This window comes from Ricinus communis, chromosome 6, assembly GCF_019578655.1.
Source record: "Ricinus communis isolate WT05 ecotype wild-type chromosome 6, ASM1957865v1, whole genome shotgun sequence".
In the NCBI taxonomy this organism is placed as follows: Eukaryota; Viridiplantae; Streptophyta; class Magnoliopsida; order Malpighiales; family Euphorbiaceae; genus Ricinus; species Ricinus communis.
Genome location: NC_063261.1, coordinates 18,835,050 through 18,852,588, shown reverse-complemented (window position 1 = coordinate 18,852,588; position 17,539 = coordinate 18,835,050). Strand labels below are relative to the sequence as shown.

Here is a 17,539-nt window from a genome sequence, read left to right as displayed (position 1 = left end):
GCTTCTAATCTCTAATCTGTAGCTTAGCATCATTTGAATAAGTCCATTTCTACAACGGAAGAGATTTTGCGTCCAACCTTTAATGCCTTAATCACAAACCACTTTTTCTTTTCTCTATAAGATATTCACATGTGCAGAAAGAAATTTCAAGATACTCAAGAGAATGTGAAACACAGTGTATAAAGATTGAATATTTTATGGGCTGATTCTATATTCCACCGTTAAAGGGCCAAAGGGCATCAAAACAAAGGTCTCAGGCTAAAAAGAAGAATGTAGAAGTATGATAGTATTATTATCCCTCTTTATTTTGGCAGATAACATATTGTATTTGCAGTTCAAGAAGTTCATTGTCCCTGCTGAATTGTGAGGGGGAATCTCATTCTCCATCGTAATATTTGTAAGTAATAATTATTTAAATTGAATTATTTAAATTCATAGAAATAACTAAGTAATAATTATATTAATATGTATAAAAATATAAATTTTTAAAAATAGCTGCTAAAATCACATATATTTGAACCTATCATTCTACTTATCTCAAATAATCTCCAAACCCAAATAGAACACCAAAATAAGCTACAATTATAAATTTAAAAAACTGATATTACAGTTTACAATAAATATTAAAATTTAGAAAATGTTTTGAACAAATTGAACTAAATCTAACAGAATAGAGAATTAAAAAAATTATTAGTTATTTATCCGTGTACACAACTGTTATTATTATTTTATTTCTATAATTTAAGTTATTATTTAATTAAAAAACTAATTTATTATTAATATATTATTTCTTAAATTTAGAATCAGTTTTTAAATGTGAATGTAATTTATTAATTAATAAATTAATAAAAAAAACTATAAAATTACATATAAAGTTGAATCTCATGTGTCAAAATAGAAATCTTATGTATCAAAATTTAAGTACACATATCAAAAATATTTTAAGTCTCAAAAATTAATATAATATATATAGATTACAAATTACATGAGAATTTTATTTTTTTTGAAACAATTGCATGGGAATTACTATATATTAAAAAATAAGGGACGAAATAGTCCAATATGGTAAACCTCCTTGGAGAAATAGTAATAACCCCTTCATAATTTATTTTAGCGAATAAAAGGACATGTTTTTATTTTCATTTTAATTTAACCGAAAAATTAGCAGCAAAAATTAATATATTATAAATTATACAAAGAGTTCAATATAATATTAAAAAATAAGAATTAACTTAGGAAAATAATAATTATTAAACTTAAAGTTAAAGATGCTAAATTATTAAACATATTGTATTTCCTCTTGTCAATTGCTATTTCAACTTTTTATTTTTAAATAAATCTGTTTAGGTTTGCTTATTATTATGAAGCTTTTCGTGTATCTAAATTGACATCTTTCAATTTGATTCCTTCCTGACTCTTATTTTATACAGTCCAATTGATCTCTTAACTTTTCATACTATAAAATAGATTTTATTCTTTGATAAAAATACCTGTTAACTAACTTTGTATATCTTGGAGACTAATGGATGACCAACAACTATTTTATTAAATTAATATAAATGAAAGATAATAAGGCAATTCTGGTATAAGAATAATAATAAATAAAAAACACCCGCAATCTAATTTCAATAAATAAAATAAATAATTATAAAAATAACAAAAAAGCATACACTCTTAATCCAGTTTATTCTAAAATTTTATTTAATTTTAATTTATTTTATTATTTAGCAACTCTTTTAGTCACTTAATAATCTTCAAAAGTAAAAGTAATAATTAATATAATTCAAGTGAGTTAATTTTAAATAGTTTATATTAATCTAGAAAATCTTTTAACCTATTTTAGTAATTATCTAACTAAAAATGTCAAAATAAAATATACTAAAGAGAGAAAAAAAAAAAGCTAAAACCAAATAAAGAAAAGGAAGGAAAGGTTGGCCAACTCTTTTAGTCATTGTTAGGTACATATCCAAATTTTCAATCTTCTACAATATTTAGATCAATAAAGAATGCCAAGTACATGTATCTCTTTTGCTTTTAATTGCTAGTTCCAGTAACTTTTTTCTTCTATTTATAGAAGTATTGATAATTATTATATATAAAAAATTATTATTTAGATGTAATTAAAAATAATTCAAAATTAATTTTAAGTGATAAATACTAATAGTATCAAATATTGATTTAAAAAATTAATTTGATAAATGTTTTAAATTTATTTTAAAATAAATATATAATTATCTCAAAAAATTTAGTTTTGAACCCAATTAAATACTTTTTGCTTATTAAAAAGATTTGATTAAATATTAAACTTTAACTGAGTCAATTAAAACTAAATTAACCTCAGCAACTCTCTAAATTAAAACTACAAACTAAGAAAATATCGAACAATTTAGTCAGTTAATCATCGATTGGTAAAAAAAGTATGTAGTTGTTAGCTTTCTTTATTGAACATAAATAATATTTTTTTTTGCAGTTTAAGAATTCTTCTATGCACGAGGGAATCACATTCCTTCCAGTGATTATTATTATTTTTGTTATTCGTTCTGAGTTTAATAGAATTTAAAATCATAATTTAAAATATTAGAAATGATTAAATAATAAAATAGCTATATAGTGGAGTGCAGACTATCGAATTATAAAATAAACCGAATTATAAAACAGAAGAGCCAGTTAATGCTGTTAAAGAATATAAACATTTAATAGAGAAAAAAATATAAATACAAATTTTTTATTATTTAAAGATTTTTTTATTTTACTTCTTAATTGTAGTTTCTTTTTGTTTTTTTTTTTTCACCGATTAAATAATATTTTTTAATGAATGGGAGATTAGATTTTTATATAAAAGGACTACAAATTTATGTTATTATTATGATGATTACCTTTTTCTTTAATGGATTCTTCATAAGCATTTATGTTCAGAATAATATATTGTATGTGATGTATACAATTTTCATTGTAATTAGCAGATGTCCTTATTTGTTCAATTTCAAGTTTTCAACTGAAAATTCAAAATCAAATTTCAGAATTTTAAATCTCCTTTTGTTGGAGATTTCTTTCTTATTTTTTGTTCTTTATTTGGAAATAAACTCAAACTATACAAATGATAATTGCAATAAATTAAGATTTCAAATCCGAAATAATCAAATTTTGATTTCCTGGACGAATAATAAATGAATGGCCTAATCATATACGAGGGTACTCCCTTGGACTGCATGAAGAAATGAATTGATTAAAATGCATATGAAATTGAAATATACACCATATATTTGGGAAATTTGAGCCTTGTATGATTTTCTTGGTTTAAATAATAATAAAAATATTTATAAAAAAAACCCTAATCAAACACAAAATAAAATTAGTAAAATATATAAATTTTATCCGTCCGCATGTTACTTTAATTATAAATATTTTTAATTTAACAATTAAAATTATATTAATATAAATTCTAATAAGAGATCTTTAACATTTTATAAGTTTATTTTTAAAATTTAGTAAGATTTAAAAACGAATTAATTAAAATGATTTTTCTTACTATTAAATTAAGATACTAATTAAAATTATATAATTATGAATATTTAACTAATAGTAATTAAATATATAATAATTGACTATAATTTGTCTTCTTAATCTCATATATTTTTTTGTGTATCTCGTGATCTCATAGTCATCACCTTCCAATTTTGAGATTATCTTTTTATTTCGTGAAACATGAATTATTTATTGACTAAATGAACAATTAGAACCATAGAAACCTTTCATACAATAAGGTTTGCATAAAGAAAAGTACCTTTAAAAAAATGAAATGATTTTGTTATATGCAAAGTTGAATCGGTCCTCTTCTTTTCTTAGAAATAGTTGATAAGGAAATTTACTTATAAAAGGTTTTGAAGTTTATATTTTCAATAAAATTTCTAGAATTTTATGAAACTTTCTAGATTTAATAATAAAAAAATTATATATATTATATATAGTTGATTCTTTTATCATTAATATACTTAGTGAACTACAAATTGTTTAATATTTGAAATATTAATTTATTAATGTTTATAAAAATTAAAAATAAAAAAATAATATAAAGCTAATGTATTCAAAGAAAACCATTTTTTAAGTCAAATACTTTTTTTATTAAAATCATTCTAAAACATAATTTCATGTAACTGTACTTGTTTTATTAAAATCAGCTTTCTTTATATTTAATAATTCCTAAAATTATACATAATCATGAGAAAACAATAAACACTAAAAAAATAATATAGATATATAATATCTTTTTAGAAAGAAATTTCAATAATTAGTAATTATTATGTTTTTATAGAAAGACCATATTTTATAAAATAAAAATTTTACAACCGAAAAATCAATCTCCGGCACTAAATATCTCTCAACCTCGTTAAAGTCCGGTGATTATAAGGAATTATTTTTTAAAAAATTATTAAATAATGAAATTATATATTTAAAAGGAAATTGATTTGCCCGAGGTAGAAAGTTTTGTTCAATATAGTAAGTTCCACGTGAGATACCCAAAAACCTTGAATAATATAAGCATGGCCACAGCAGTTAGGGCACTAATGTAAAAGAGAGGCAGCTGCTGTTTGGTTTCTTTTGCAAGCTGCAGCCTCTTTGTGAAAACACAAACACTCTTCTCATTACACCAACAGGTTACTACTCTCATTCTTGGTTTCTGATTCCATTGATCTTGTGTTAGTAATATTTACAAATTCCTTTCTGTTCTTGTTTTCATATGTACCATGTCATTGTATTAAAGAAAAACAAGTTCTACAATTTCTAGTGACACTTTCATATCTTCTTCATCCTTTAATTTCTTCTCTTTTTCTTTCTCAGGATACCAAAATGTATAGAAAAAGGTTAGTTATCTTTATATGCCATATAGACATATATATATAAATTTATTTTTTCATGTAAATTAAAATATTAAAATAGCTGGAGTAGCCGTCTCTTCGCATCACTTTGAAATGAAATTCAAAAACCGAGACCTTCTAGTATAATTTACTTTATAAATGTTTGTTTGGTTTATTGTTTTATCAGGTATAACAAAGGGTGAAGACAAATTTAATTAGAAGCACTTGAGGGGCAGTAGAAAGGCTTAAATAGATAAAACAAGATTATATATTTCTTTTAGTTTGCCAATTTTGTTTTCCTTGGTAATTTACACTGTGATCGTTTTCTTTTTTGGGTTTGATAAAAGCAGCAATGGTGGAGAAAATGGCAACTTAATCAACTGGGATAAACTTGGATTCAGTATAATTCCAACCGATTACATGTACATAATGAGTTGCTCTGATGACGAGAAATTTGCATTTGGACAAGGAAACCTCACTCCCTATGGAAATATTGAGCTGAGCCCTTCCTCAGGAATTCTAAATTATGGGCAAGTGAGTCCTATGTAATTGCACTATTTCACACATTCAAATCCAAAACTCAGGCATTATAATTAAATGCATTTGAGATTTAATCACGGTCTGTCTATTTGTAGCGAACTATATTAAATTCTACATTTGTTTTTTTTCTAATTTCACATCATTTAAATTATATGCTTGAATTACGATGGCAACAGATTTACTCAAATTCAAACTGAGATTTGAATAAGTCTAATTTTGGTTTAGTTTTAGAACACTGGATTGAACTTGTTATGCTAACACAAACTGTTGTGTGTAATAGGGATTATTTGAGGGGCTAAAGGCATATAGAGGAGAAGACAACCATATTCGCCTGTTCAGGCCGGAGGAGAATGCTCTGAGGATGCAAATGGGTGCAGAAAGGATGTGTATGCCATGTCCAACTGTTGAGCAATTTGCTGATGCTGTGAAACAAATTGCCTTGGCCAACAAGAGATGGGTATTGCTTTTTTCATTTCCCTGTACCATATCTTCCAGAGTTTCCACGCACATATACATGTGTTCTGCAAGTGTAGATACACACCCCTACATGTCCTGGAATTCTGATTTTGTTTCCTGAATTGGGTTCAGATACCTCCTGTAGGAAAAGGGTCACTTTATATTAGGCCTCTGCTCATGGGAACTGGACCAATTCTTGGTGTAGGGCCAGCACCGGAGTATACATTTCTGCTCTATGCTTCTCCTGTAGGAAATTACAGCAAGGTTGGTTTATTTCGTTCACTTCCATTCATTTGAGGTTGTACAAATAGTTCTCGTTATGAAAGCCTAATAAGTGACTTTCGCCAACGTTTTGTTCCTACCTGAAGGGAAGTAAATGCATCTGATGATGTCTATTTTCATCATTTAACAGGGTCCCTTGCATTTCCTTGTAGAAGAAAATGTACACAGAGCCATTCCAGGTGGAACTGGCGGCATCAAAGCGATCACCAATTACTCACCAGTAAGCATGTTTTAACTTCCCCTGTGTTACATTATTGACGGCTTTGTTCCTGATTTTTTTAGTACTTTTTCTTTCGGGTTACTATAGGTTTACAAAGCAAGTACCCAAGCAAAGGCAAAAGGCTTCTCTGATGTGTTATTCCTCGACGCAGAGGGTGGCAAAAATATTGAGGAGGGTACTGCATGTAATATATTCGTTGTGAAGGTACAGAATAACTCAATTTAAACCTAACTTTGAAATCAGACTTTTGAACCTGAAGGCTATTAGATTATCTTGTATCCCTTTTCTCCATGTTAGTTTAGGTCTATATCTTTCTTGCTTCGCTTAACCAACTTTAAAATGGTTGATCTTTCTAATCAGAATACAAGTAAATTTGGGACCTAGATTTAACTTCTCAGTGAAACTCCAAAATAAAAGGATAGTGCCTTCTCCAGACGAAATAAGACTAAGAAAATATTGCCTTTCAAGTTAGATTCAACAACTAAAAAATTGGACTAGGAAAGCTTTTCCAGAACTATAAAGGTTCTTAGTTCTCTTACTTCAATAATTACCCTGTTTCTCGTTTGCAGGGAAATATGATCGCTACACCAGCAGTAACTGGAACTATTCTCCCTGGAGTCACCCGGAGAAGCATTATTGAAATCGCTCTTGATTTTGGGTACCAAGTAATTATCTAATCAATTCACTAGCAACTTTATTTGTTAACTTCAATTTTTACATAGTAAACACGTTGGCGGTTGCAAGTAATCAACAAGCTCTTTATCAGATTGAGGAACGTCTTGTTCCACTAGAGGAGTTAATTGATGCCGATGAAGCTTTCTGCACAGGAACTGCCATGGTTGTTAAGCCTGTTAGTAGCATAACCTATCGTGGAAAGAGGTACATTCCATTGCCATTTTATACCACCACTGTAAGGCAACAGTATATTCCCTTCATTGTGGCTTTGGGATTGCACTGACTGGTAATTCAATGCAGGGTTGAGTATAAAATAGGAGAAGGAACTGTGTCTCAGAAATTGCATGCTACACTAACAGGAATTCAAACTGGTCGTACCGAGGACAAGAAGGGATGGACTGTGATGATTGATTGAGCTTCTCCCTCCTTATTCAACTGTGTTTCATCATTTATGTGGGTTATCAATAGGCAAGGTCTCTCCAGTTCACATGTTTTATTTCACTAGTACAAAATTCTGTAAGAAAGCCATATTGATAAATAACGGGGACAGAAGAGGAAGGAAAGATCATCAAGACTGCAGTACAAAATTATAATAAATAAAATTTCAGTATCTCATATTCTTCACTCGGAATTTTTTAGCTTCATCATTTTCATCATTATGGTGCTTAAACACACACAACAATTGCGCGCTTAGTAAATCATATCATAGATCGACGATTCAAGAACTAAATTTGTTGAAAAGAATAATTAGTTACACATTAATTTCTAACCTTTAAACTGTTTAGATGCATAATGAACAAGTCAATCCAAGTATCTGTAATTCCCGGCAAGCACCAATGCATGCAGTCATCATGTCTCTTCCCACCAGCTGTTGATGGATGGGCATCTGCCCTTAACTCACTCATGGGGGTTATATCTAAAATATGGAAATCAGACCCCTCAAGGGCCTTGAAGAGGTGCTGATTCACCAGACGCGTTTCCACATTTGTCCCATTATTCTTTATAGAGAAGAGTTCTTCAGCCTGAAATGCAAGTGAAGCAACTCTTAATGTTGTACAATAATGCGACATGAAAGTGAAACGCTATACAACTATATGAGGATGTATGGCTAAGTATACAGAAGTATTCAATAAGTATTTGGACCAATAGAGTATATTGTTCAAGCTCATTATCCTGGATGTTACTCACTTCCTCAGGCAACATTGGTTGTACTCGTGGACATGAACCACCCTGGTCCCAGTGTCCTCCTTCAAAATGTCTAGGTGATTGTGTGCGGAAGAACTTGATCCCACCTGGATGCATTGTTTTCTCAACAAACAGCATCTACAACAAAGCCGCGCAATATGAACAATATAAAAATGTGAATTAAAGCATGAAGATGCACAAGCAAGCCTGTCTTGGCATCATACCGCCAATTTGCAATGCATCCTGTACAATAGGAAAGTAAGAGGCAAGGGAGAGAAACTGCTGCCCCTTTATCCAGCAGTATTTGAATCACCTCATAAACCGATACAATACATGTTTAATACAGATAAATGGATGGATATCCAATAACATATAACAGTTGATTCTTTCCAATCAGTGGTGGTCAGCATTTCTTTTTTCCTCTTCTTTTGTTTTTTGCTATTCACAATTGTTAAGGAATATAAGTGATGTCTATTAGCAAGTAGTGTTCCAATTTTCAAAACATGAAAGTACCAACAAATGAGGAAAAAGATAAAAAAAAAGTTTCTTACAATATTATGTACTCGAGAGCATTTCTGGAAGTATTTCCATACTTATACCAGATAAGTTAATATGATTTATTCAGACAATAAGATTTACAATTAGTCTATAATGCATACCGAAATTCTTATTTATCGGAAATTCTTAAGATCAGTGCACATTTGAAAAGCATAAAGCCTCTAATCATACAGAAAACTTCTGTGTGCAGTATCACGACTCTGTAAAATGCAATTCTATAACTTTATGAACTCCATACCATATTTTTCAAAACCTTGTCCAGGCCAACATCAGGAGGTATTGGAGGAATTACAGGCTCACCCCTCTCAAAGAAAAGCATGGGTGACTTTACAGGGTCAAATTTTGAAGGAGCCCACCACCTATTAATAAGATAAAAACCATACAAATAGTAAATAGAAAATAAATATCCTGCAAATCCTGAAGATAACAATAATTAACCACATGGATTTACATGATCCATGACTAGATGCATTTTGTTTCATGATACAGTAAACCATAAGACAAATTCCTTGAAGTTGACAGCAACAGTCCAAATTATCATGAAAATTGTAACAAGTAAACCATGAAATTACCAGTGTCCTGTATTCAAGATGAGAATATCGTGGAAGCTGGGAGCATCTGTCCATGTGACATCAGGAATGTCTACATCAACTCTGTAACCCTCTTTATATCCAAGAGATTCTAACTTACCGCCATTAGCATCAGCTGTCCACCTGCATCGAAGTCCAGTAGAATAAAGTTAGATAAATTCACACTGGAAAAAGAAAAAAATTAACTGGAAAAAGAATGTGAACAATATTAGTAGTTGACTAAGAAGCTTAACAAGATTGCATATCATAAGCAGCAATAAAGAAAATAGTATACAATGTGAGGCAACAAATGTCACATTGGAAGACTGAAACTGAATACAAAATAACACACATAACAACGACCAACAATTTTCAGTACCATAGCATGTATAGCTTACCTACCATATCGCGCCAAGAGATTCGTTCTATGGTATGCAATAGTAAAGTTATAGCGAAGAAATGTAAACCCACGATCAGCTCCAGCAGGACGCCACTTTTTCACTTCACTTGACACCCTTTTCAGTGTGCAAAAGAGAGAGACGAACATATTCCTGTTCAATGAGTCCCCAATAAACCCTGCACTGTAGACCATTCATTAGTTCTATAAATATAACAACACAGTAACACATCGAGACATCAAGATAATTTAAAATGAAAGATCCCTAAAAGAATGCAAGCTTTTACATGTAAAATTACGTTTTTAGCAATAATTATCCTTATAGTTTCTTATGAGGCTTTGACATTGACAGCTGACAAGACTATAATTCAAACATGAAACCTGCAATATCATTTTGTCATTTGATACCCAAGAATCCAAAACCTCTATGCACAACTAGCCTATACATCACTAATTGGCAGGTCAATCTAAGACTAAAAGACATCCATTTTCCCCTACCATTTCTCAGTAACCAAACAAAACCCAATTGTTTTAAATCAAATCACGGAATCCCCAATAAATCCTGCATAACATAGCACTCACAAGTTCTACAGACAAAACAACATAGTAACACACTGAGATATCACTATATCAAATAAAAATATTCAAAAAAGAAAGATTATAAAGTTATGATTTTGCAGTAATTAACACTATAATTCCTCACAAAGTTCTTATTATTGGCAGCTGCCAAAACTATAAAGCTCAAGAAAATTAAATTTGAAGTGCTATTTTGCACCACTAAGCTAGCAACCATTAATTAGCAACTTACTAAATACTAAAACTTTCCCACTTCACCATTTCTCAAAAACCAAACAAAACCCAATTGCGTGTACAACAATTACAATAAAACCCACACCACAAAAGAGAAAAAAAAAAAGTTACCAATTTTAGCATCTCTGTATCTCTCCAGAAACGACACCGCATCAAAAGGCAAAAGGTCACATTCCGTAGGTTGCCACCGCCAGTTCACGATATCTCTGGCATTAGATTTATTATTAGCAATGCAGTTCCACCCTTTAAAAATCTCCCTACAAGTGCTATCATACTTATTGGGATTCCAGTTCTGGTCGTAGATCCATGACCCGTGTGTGTAATTACAGGACCCGGAGGGTGAAATCCGGTCGGAAATAAGATCTGGTTTGACATTGAGAATTTGACGAGAGAGTGAAGGTTTTCTTGAAAGAGAAAGGATAAAGAAGATTGAAGTGAAGATGAGTAGAGAGAATAAGGGAAAAAGTGGCAGTTTTCTCTTTGTTTGCTCTCTTGTTGTTGCCATGGCTGTCACTGGATGTTCAGATCGGCGCACGTTAGCGTTTGTGTTTTATAAAGCTTTTTTTTTTACGACACATTAGAAGTAAAAGTTTGGTCATTTTGACGATGTGATCTAAAATTATGACTTTTTTGTGCAATCAAGTCCTATAATATTTTAAGTATTTTAGTGGAAACTAAGAATTTTAAATTTAAATAAAAAATAACAGAAAAATATTAAGTATTACAAATCTGAAAATTAAATGCATTTCAAACAATTAAAATTAGAATATCAATTTTCTAATAATGATGAGATGAAAATTTACATTAATACAAAAATTGAATGAATTATCTTTGAATAAAAAAATTTAGAGGTTCTTGGCTAAAATTTTAATTATGAGATAGTAATATTTTTAATTTCTTATGGGGAAAAAGAAGGTTAATTACCCATGTGTTAACATTTTCTTAAAAATAAATTTTATTCTAAAGAAAACCATCTTTGAGCAATGAATGACAACTACTGATGCTATTGTGATAGCAATAGAATAGTCTCTTAATTGAGGTTTAACCATTTCCCATCATCTAAATATACAAATATTGATCCTGCAAGTACCTCTACTTGAATCCTTTTCTAGAATGTTTTCAAGTTCATCATTCAACTCATAGCATAGAGAGAATAGAAACACAAAGCAAAAGGCAGCCTACCAGCCATAGAACAAATCAACAATTTGACATTGTAATTAAAAGAATATAATTTAGCTCAGTTCTGAAATTTTTCAAGGGGACTGAATAACAGAACTCTCACAGTAACTACAAGAAGAAGGCGCGCAAAGGCATATGAATAAATTGCAGTATCCAATCCACATAAACTCACTTTCCCAGTAAATAATTAATCAGAAAATCTATCATATGATTATAGAATTAAAATCGGTGTAATTTCCACAAAATAATTTACTCTATGGGTGCTTAAGGTTGCTCGTTGGCATGGCTTCGCCAGGATGCAGAAAGAGCAAACAGACATTATACAATGAGGAGATCTCAAGGATACGACTTAAGATGGAAAACTTGGCATCCTGGCTTGTATGATCTCTTAACTGAAGCCTGCTCAAACTTCTTCGAGGCAGCTTCATTCTCTTCTAAGCTATTATGCAGAAAGTACCGTATCCACCATGTTGAGCTACGAAACTTTGCCTACAAGAAAAAAATAAAGTAATTTGAATCTAGACCATCTCTAAACTATGCATGTGTACTTTTAATTGTCACCATCCGTTCTAAAGTACAAATGCAAATGTGATCTTTAATGGCATCCGTGTCACCTTCGAACAACCTGTGGCCTGATTTCAAGCCACATTCAGTCAATTAAGGCAGATAATTACTCCTAGATGCAATGAAAATGCCACTGAAAAGGCAAACAGCAACTCCAGGATAAATTGAAATGAAGTTAACAGTGGCTACTTACTGGACGACCAAACTTAGATAGTTCAGCAACTTTTGCTTTATGCTGACCTGGATATCCTACATAAAGAAATAGATATCAGCAATCAAGTCAGCAAATCAATAATTTCTGTATGATATTATAGTTTGAAGAAAGATGCTAAGACCATTTCAAGGGAAAGAACTACTCTTGGTTTCAGATGTCTCCATATAGCATGCGCATAATTTCAATTATTTGAGATGACAGTTTCCCAGCAGAAGCAAAAAAAAAAATTTACGAAAGAATCTCTCTTTGAGATGGGAACACTGGACGCATCTAGAGAAACGGTATCAGTAGATTCTGGTGATCTATTTGCAATCTGACCCTTAAGTGGATAAACAAGTTTACAAAGTGGCATAAATTTAAGATTATTTACCCTCAAGTATGTAAAATTTGGTAAACAAGCTAAAATTGGACATCAGCTAACAGAGTAAGTTCAACTCGTTGACTAAGCAATTCCTTGCTCTCTTGCATATCAGGAATGCATGGAAAGAAGACCAACAAAAGAAGAAAAGCATAAGCATTGAGGCAACTTACCAGAAAAAATAATAACACCATCAGCAGATACCCTTGCCAATTCAGGAAGTGTTTTATTCAGATATCTTGGGGACAAGTAATCCAACGCATCTGAAACTATAACAAGAGAAAATGATTTTGCCCGGTAAGGCAGTGGAAACTTGATATCAGCCACACGCACAAGGCCTTTGCGCACAAGACTCTTGCAGCTGGCATCCACATCATCTAAATCATATGGTTCCACTCCCCAGGCTTCTGTTTCCTCTTCTTTCAACAACTTTGATACCACAGAACATGTGTCAGGGCCTAGGTGCAATACTTTATGCATGCTATCACCGTAAGCTTTCTTCAGAAGAGGTATTGCTCTTTGAACTTCTAGCGTGCATGACCCACCACCTGTGTTTACACACTTGAAACTTTCAGCTTGCTAAATTCTTTAATCCAGTATTTTCTCATACCAGCAGTATTTCATGACACATTGTAAAATGCTACAGAATCAGTCTATTAGATTTAGACACCTAAAATGTTTCTCTTTTATTCATTTCTAATCCTAAAGCAGTTTATTTAAAGAGGATAAAAATGTGCAAATTCTAATATAGTAGTAGAAGCATTTGGTTTCCACGGATGAGCCTGCCAGTTGAAATCCATAATTAATTGCTGGAATGGTTACAGAAGTTCTTTCATGGAATATTGCCTGATGGCTTCAAAAGATTAGCAAATGGCAATCATGTATTCTGGCAGTAACTGGCATATAACAGTGTGACATTAGATTCAGACTATTGTTTTACATGTAATAGTTTACATAGCAAGACCAAAAGCAGAGAACAATATGCATGTGGATTAATAAATACATATCTAGATAATTTTCTAATGTTTGGAGTCTTCTGGAAAATGTATTTTTTCAGTAAAAAGGACTATTAAAATATTTAAAACTCATCAAGATTTTATATTTTCATTCCAATAACCATTTGGTGACCAATCCCAGTAGCCAGTAATAGGTAATGTTTGTCTTAGTTAGTTATTTCAATCTCAGCCATTGATTTAATCTCAGTCAATACTGGTAATACCATAAAAGCACTCATCTCATTGATAAAGTCTCATTATTGTGAGCTGTCATTGTTTTGCTCCAAATTATTTTTGTTTAGCTATTGGTTTTTCTAAAATATTTCATTTATATTTGTAACTCCATAAAAATTCTGGAAAATAACTTCCTCTTGACTTCTCTCTTTTAAAGGAAAAGCCATTTCCTTTAATAATGGCTTAGTTTTCCCTTTGACTGGGATAATATTTTTCTTGATCATTTTCCCTCAGTACACCAAACACAGGAAAATATGCAGATAATTTCTTAGAAGGTATTTTCTGCAAAACAAATGGGCTTAAAAAATTGAAAGGGTGCCTTAATTTACCTTCAATTTTACTGAAAGCTTCTCTTTCACTGATATGTCCACCTGGCATGATGGTTCTTGATAAGTTCAGTACAGAATGACAAAATGTAAAATTGAAACTAAAGAATAGAAGTAATTTTATTTTGTTGCATAGTCGGAGATCTCAACTTATTTTTTTCATTTTTTTAAAGCAAAGAAGAATTTAACTGCCATTTCTGCAACCAAAAAAAAATAAAAACTTCATAATATTTGGAAAGTTTAATTTAAAAGCCTTTCCAAAACTTAGCCAAGCAGTTGGTTGGGAGGAATGGAGTTCATAAATCAGATCATAATGAAGGACTAAATTTACAGGAAAAATGCGAACCTGACCCACTATAGCAATAGATAATCAAAAGAATTGCACCCTGAAAATAGAAATAAGCAATTTAATAAGTAGTTATCATAGTAAAAATGAATCGAATAAGTTGAAAATTTTAAATTACATGGTGTTAGCAATAAACCCCATCATGAGGTAATGATAAAAATCGATCTCTAGGCAATTGCATTTTCTTGTGATATAACATTACAACAGAAAGAACAGAGATAGAAATAGACATTACCACAACCACAAGGCAAATAGACAGTAAAGGCGACGAACGAGATTTTGAATGTGATCCAACAAAAGGGATGCCTCCACCATCACCTAAGCGTCTAGCAGGATTTCCTGGCCTCCTTGACATGGCTTATCTTATTTAGGCATCACGTAAAAACTAGTGTTATTGGTCTAAATATATTACCTTTTCAATCCAAATAGCAAGATTTTCTCCTACAACCCCTTGAAAACTTATAACTGCAGAACTTTAAATAAAGAAAAACAATTAAAAGAAAACAATAATAACTAATGCCAAACTTCACTGCCCATCTCCAACTTTCAAATAGCATATTTGGACTGACCCATTTGACATGGTTATCAAATTTGAGCATCTCACAAAAATTAGTCACAAAGACAATCTTCTAAATCAAATTAACAAGATTTTTTTGACTTTTTTCCAAAACATATAACTGTAGAACTTAAAACAAAGAAAAAAAAAAAAAAAACTAAATAATGTCACTGAAAAATTTCCCATTTTAGATAGCAAATTCAATATGATCCATTTAACATGGCCATCTAATTTGAGCATCCTACCAACTATAGTCATTGTTCTAAAACTATCATCTTTTCAATCCAAAAACAAAAACAAAAAAAAAAAAAAACTAGATTTTCTACTATATAATTCTCTCCACGATTTACAGGTCCAAAACTTAAAACCAAAAGAAGCAATTAACTAATTCCAAACTTCGTTGCAATTCCCATTTCAAATAGCATATTTTAATCAACCCATTATAACTCGGGTTTTGCAAGCAAACAGAAGTGATTGGGAACAACACCTAACCAGAAACTCATGTAATAAAAGGAGCAGATTAATTAAAATATGACATGGGTTAGAGAAAATGTAAAATAAGAGTTAAACTCAAATTAATTCAACAGAATTTGGCTACTTACCTGAGATCAAATATTGGCAAAACAAGTTTGCTTTTTGAGATCTTTCCCAGATCTATTTGTGGAGTTATTTACAGTTGAGCTCATGCGGAGTTCCTTTTTGTTTGTGTGTGTTCTTTATTTTTTATTTCATTAATATTTCCTTTTTCATTTTTTTGTTTATTTAAAAGGAATCACTAACTCGCTTATTTAATTGTTTATTAACAACTCTATTCTCAAGCTTACTGGCCTTTGAAATTGTGGTTTGATCTAATTTAATTTAGGCTTGTTGCTAGAAACATGTCCATAGCCATGAAAAGCCCATTTCTAAAGCCTTTTAATTATTGAAAGATTTATCTCGCTAAGCTGGAATTCATAAAACAATTTATTTTATTTGAGATAAATATAAAAATTAAAATATAATAAAATTAATAAAATTAAAAAATATTATGATGTTATAGAATATATTAATTTATTAATATAAAATTTATAAAATTTAATTTAATGATAACTAATTCCATATAAATTTAATCGTGTAAAAATTTAAATTAATTTTCACTTTATTCAAAATATATAGATTTTAAATTTATAAATAAATTTTATAAATTTCTAACTTAATAATAATCTTGAAATAAGAATTTAGATTTTTTAAATCCCCAAAATTAAAAATGTAGGTGGAAATTAGGATATCACATTATATTTAAGTTCATTTACATAATCATATGATTCTGGTATGGTGCTTGTCCACAAATGCCAAATAATTCTTTTTCTTTTAGCTGCAACTAAATTTTAGTTCTTTTGAAACCAGCACCTCAAGTATCAAACCATATTGATGACAACGAAATGTCATGGAAAATTGAAGCATTCTGTTCAAAGGGTATCAAGACTCACCACTTTGCAGTTCATGGATGATTATAGTGTCTTTTAGAGGAATTTCCAGAATGACAATACAGCAACGGGAAAGATGAAAAGTTTTTCATATATCAAATAATTCAGGACTTGTCTGTGCAGTTTCTCAGAAAATGTGAACTGGCACAGGTTGACACCTGAAGGAACAATTTAGAGAACAGCATTTCCTCTCAAAATAGAGAACTGGAGAGGGATTTCAGGTTTGGGAAATTTGAAATGGTTAGACAGATGAGAGAGAGAGAGAGAGAGAGAGGTAATATCATTTCTATATCATCACATGGAAAGGATACCATGCTGAACATCTGCATCTGATATTTGATCTTGCATTTATATCAGAAGGAACTCCTATACTAAAGATGATCAGCCTTCTTTGCACAGAAATCATGTACCAAAAAAGTACCTTCCTCCTAATCAAACGGAAATGGGAAGAAAGAAAAAGCACTAATTGGGCACCAACAAAAGCAAGAATTGCACATAATCCTTGTATCATCAGAACAAAAGGTATGATTCGAAGTCTCAACAAACCATACATGCATGTGAAGTTCTCACTCCACAAAAAAGCATCCAAATAGAAGGACATGATAGGAATGTTGAGCTAATGAGAAACCAAGTTCCACCTCACAGTTATTGTTCCGTGTGCAGCGCATAAGTGTTTCTCTTTGTGTATGCATGAGTGTGTGTTTCTGTGAGAGAGAGAGAGAGAGGGAGAAGGAGCAAGAGCTATTAAGCAGA

At 30.8% G+C, this 17,539-nt stretch overlaps 3 protein-coding genes across 6 annotated transcripts; 1 reads left to right on the top strand and 2 right to left on the bottom strand.

Moving 5' to 3' along the window:
• The first annotated feature begins 4,516 nt into the window (after positions 1-4,516).
• LOC8268869 (branched-chain amino acid aminotransferase 2, chloroplastic) lies at positions 4,517-7,653 on the top strand. Its single transcript, XM_015721115.3, has 10 exons — positions 4,517-4,655; positions 4,840-4,862; positions 5,207-5,390; positions 5,677-5,853; positions 5,985-6,116; positions 6,265-6,354; positions 6,442-6,558; positions 6,924-7,019; positions 7,121-7,233; positions 7,330-7,653. Exons 2-10 carry the CDS (start codon positions 4,849-4,851, stop codon positions 7,442-7,444), a joined length of 1,038 nt encoding a protein of 345 aa, XP_015576601.2. The 5' UTR covers positions 4,517-4,655; positions 4,840-4,848; the 3' UTR covers positions 7,445-7,653.
• A 58-nt stretch (positions 7,654-7,711) lies between these two features.
• Positions 7,712-11,152, bottom strand: LOC8268868 (protein trichome birefringence-like 13). Its single transcript, XM_002522011.4, has 6 exons — positions 10,660-11,152; positions 9,740-9,917; positions 9,345-9,485; positions 9,011-9,131; positions 8,218-8,352; positions 7,712-8,051 (listed from the first exon to the last, which is right to left on the bottom strand). Exons 1-6 carry the CDS (start codon positions 11,051-11,053, stop codon positions 7,788-7,790), a joined length of 1,233 nt encoding a protein of 410 aa, XP_002522057.2. The 5' UTR covers positions 11,054-11,152; the 3' UTR covers positions 7,712-7,787.
• Positions 11,153-11,736: 584 nt separating this feature from the next.
• Positions 11,737-16,080, bottom strand: LOC8268867 (probable pectin methylesterase CGR3). Of its 4 annotated transcripts, none has more exons than XM_015721116.3 (7): positions 15,923-16,080; positions 15,000-15,229; positions 14,765-14,804; positions 14,422-14,463; positions 13,037-13,411; positions 12,485-12,540; positions 11,737-12,216 (listed from the first exon to the last, which is right to left on the bottom strand). In XM_015721116.3, the coding sequence occupies exons 2-7, from the start codon at positions 15,117-15,119 to the stop codon at positions 12,064-12,066; spliced, it is 786 nt and encodes a 261-aa protein (XP_015576602.2). In that variant the 5' UTR covers positions 15,120-15,229; positions 15,923-16,080; the 3' UTR covers positions 11,737-12,063. The 4 variants fall into 4 exon arrangements, with proteins under 4 accessions (XP_015576602.2, XP_015576603.2, XP_048232074.1 ...); XM_015721117.3 differs by having other exon boundaries at positions 15,000-15,121; XM_048376117.1 differs by having other exon boundaries at positions 15,000-15,237; positions 15,923-16,079.
• Between the last annotated feature and the right edge of the window lie 1,459 nt (positions 16,081-17,539).

What these genes read in the sequence shown, in the direction of transcription:
- LOC8268869 (XM_015721115.3), top strand. An exon ending in GTAATATATTCGTTGTGAAG is followed by an intron (nt 6,559 to 6,923) that starts GTACAGAATAAC and finishes TCTCGTTTGCAG; the next exon opens with GGAAATATGATCGCTACACC. An exon ending in ATAACCTATCGTGGAAAGAG is followed by an intron (nt 7,234 to 7,329) that starts GTACATTCCATT and finishes AATTCAATGCAG; the next exon opens with GGTTGAGTATAAAATAGGAG.
- LOC8268868 (XM_002522011.4), bottom strand. Translation starts at nt 11,053, where the DNA reads ATGGCAACAACAAGAGAGCAAACAAAGAGAAAACTGCCACTTTTTCCC. An exon ending in ATACAGAGATGCTAAAATTG is followed by an intron (nt 9,918 to 10,659) that starts GTAACTTTTTTT and finishes TCTACAGTGCAG; the next exon opens with GGTTTATTGGGGACTCATTG. An exon ending in AACCAATGTTGCCTGAGGAA is followed by an intron (nt 8,052 to 8,217) that starts GTGAGTAACATC and finishes CTTGCATTTCAG; the next exon opens with GCTGAAGAACTCTTCTCTAT.
- LOC8268867 (XM_015721116.3), bottom strand. Translation starts at nt 15,119, where the DNA reads ATGTCAAGGAGGCCAGGAAATCCTGCTAGACGCTTAGGTGATGGTGGA. An exon ending in AGCTTTCAGTAAAATTGAAG is followed by an intron (nt 13,412 to 14,421) that starts GTAAATTAAGGC and finishes GTGTAAACACAG; the next exon opens with GTGGTGGGTCATGCACGCTA. An exon ending in TGGTGTTATTATTTTTTCTG is followed by an intron (nt 12,541 to 13,036) that starts GTAAGTTGCCTC and finishes TTCTTTATGTAG; the next exon opens with GATATCCAGGTCAGCATAAA.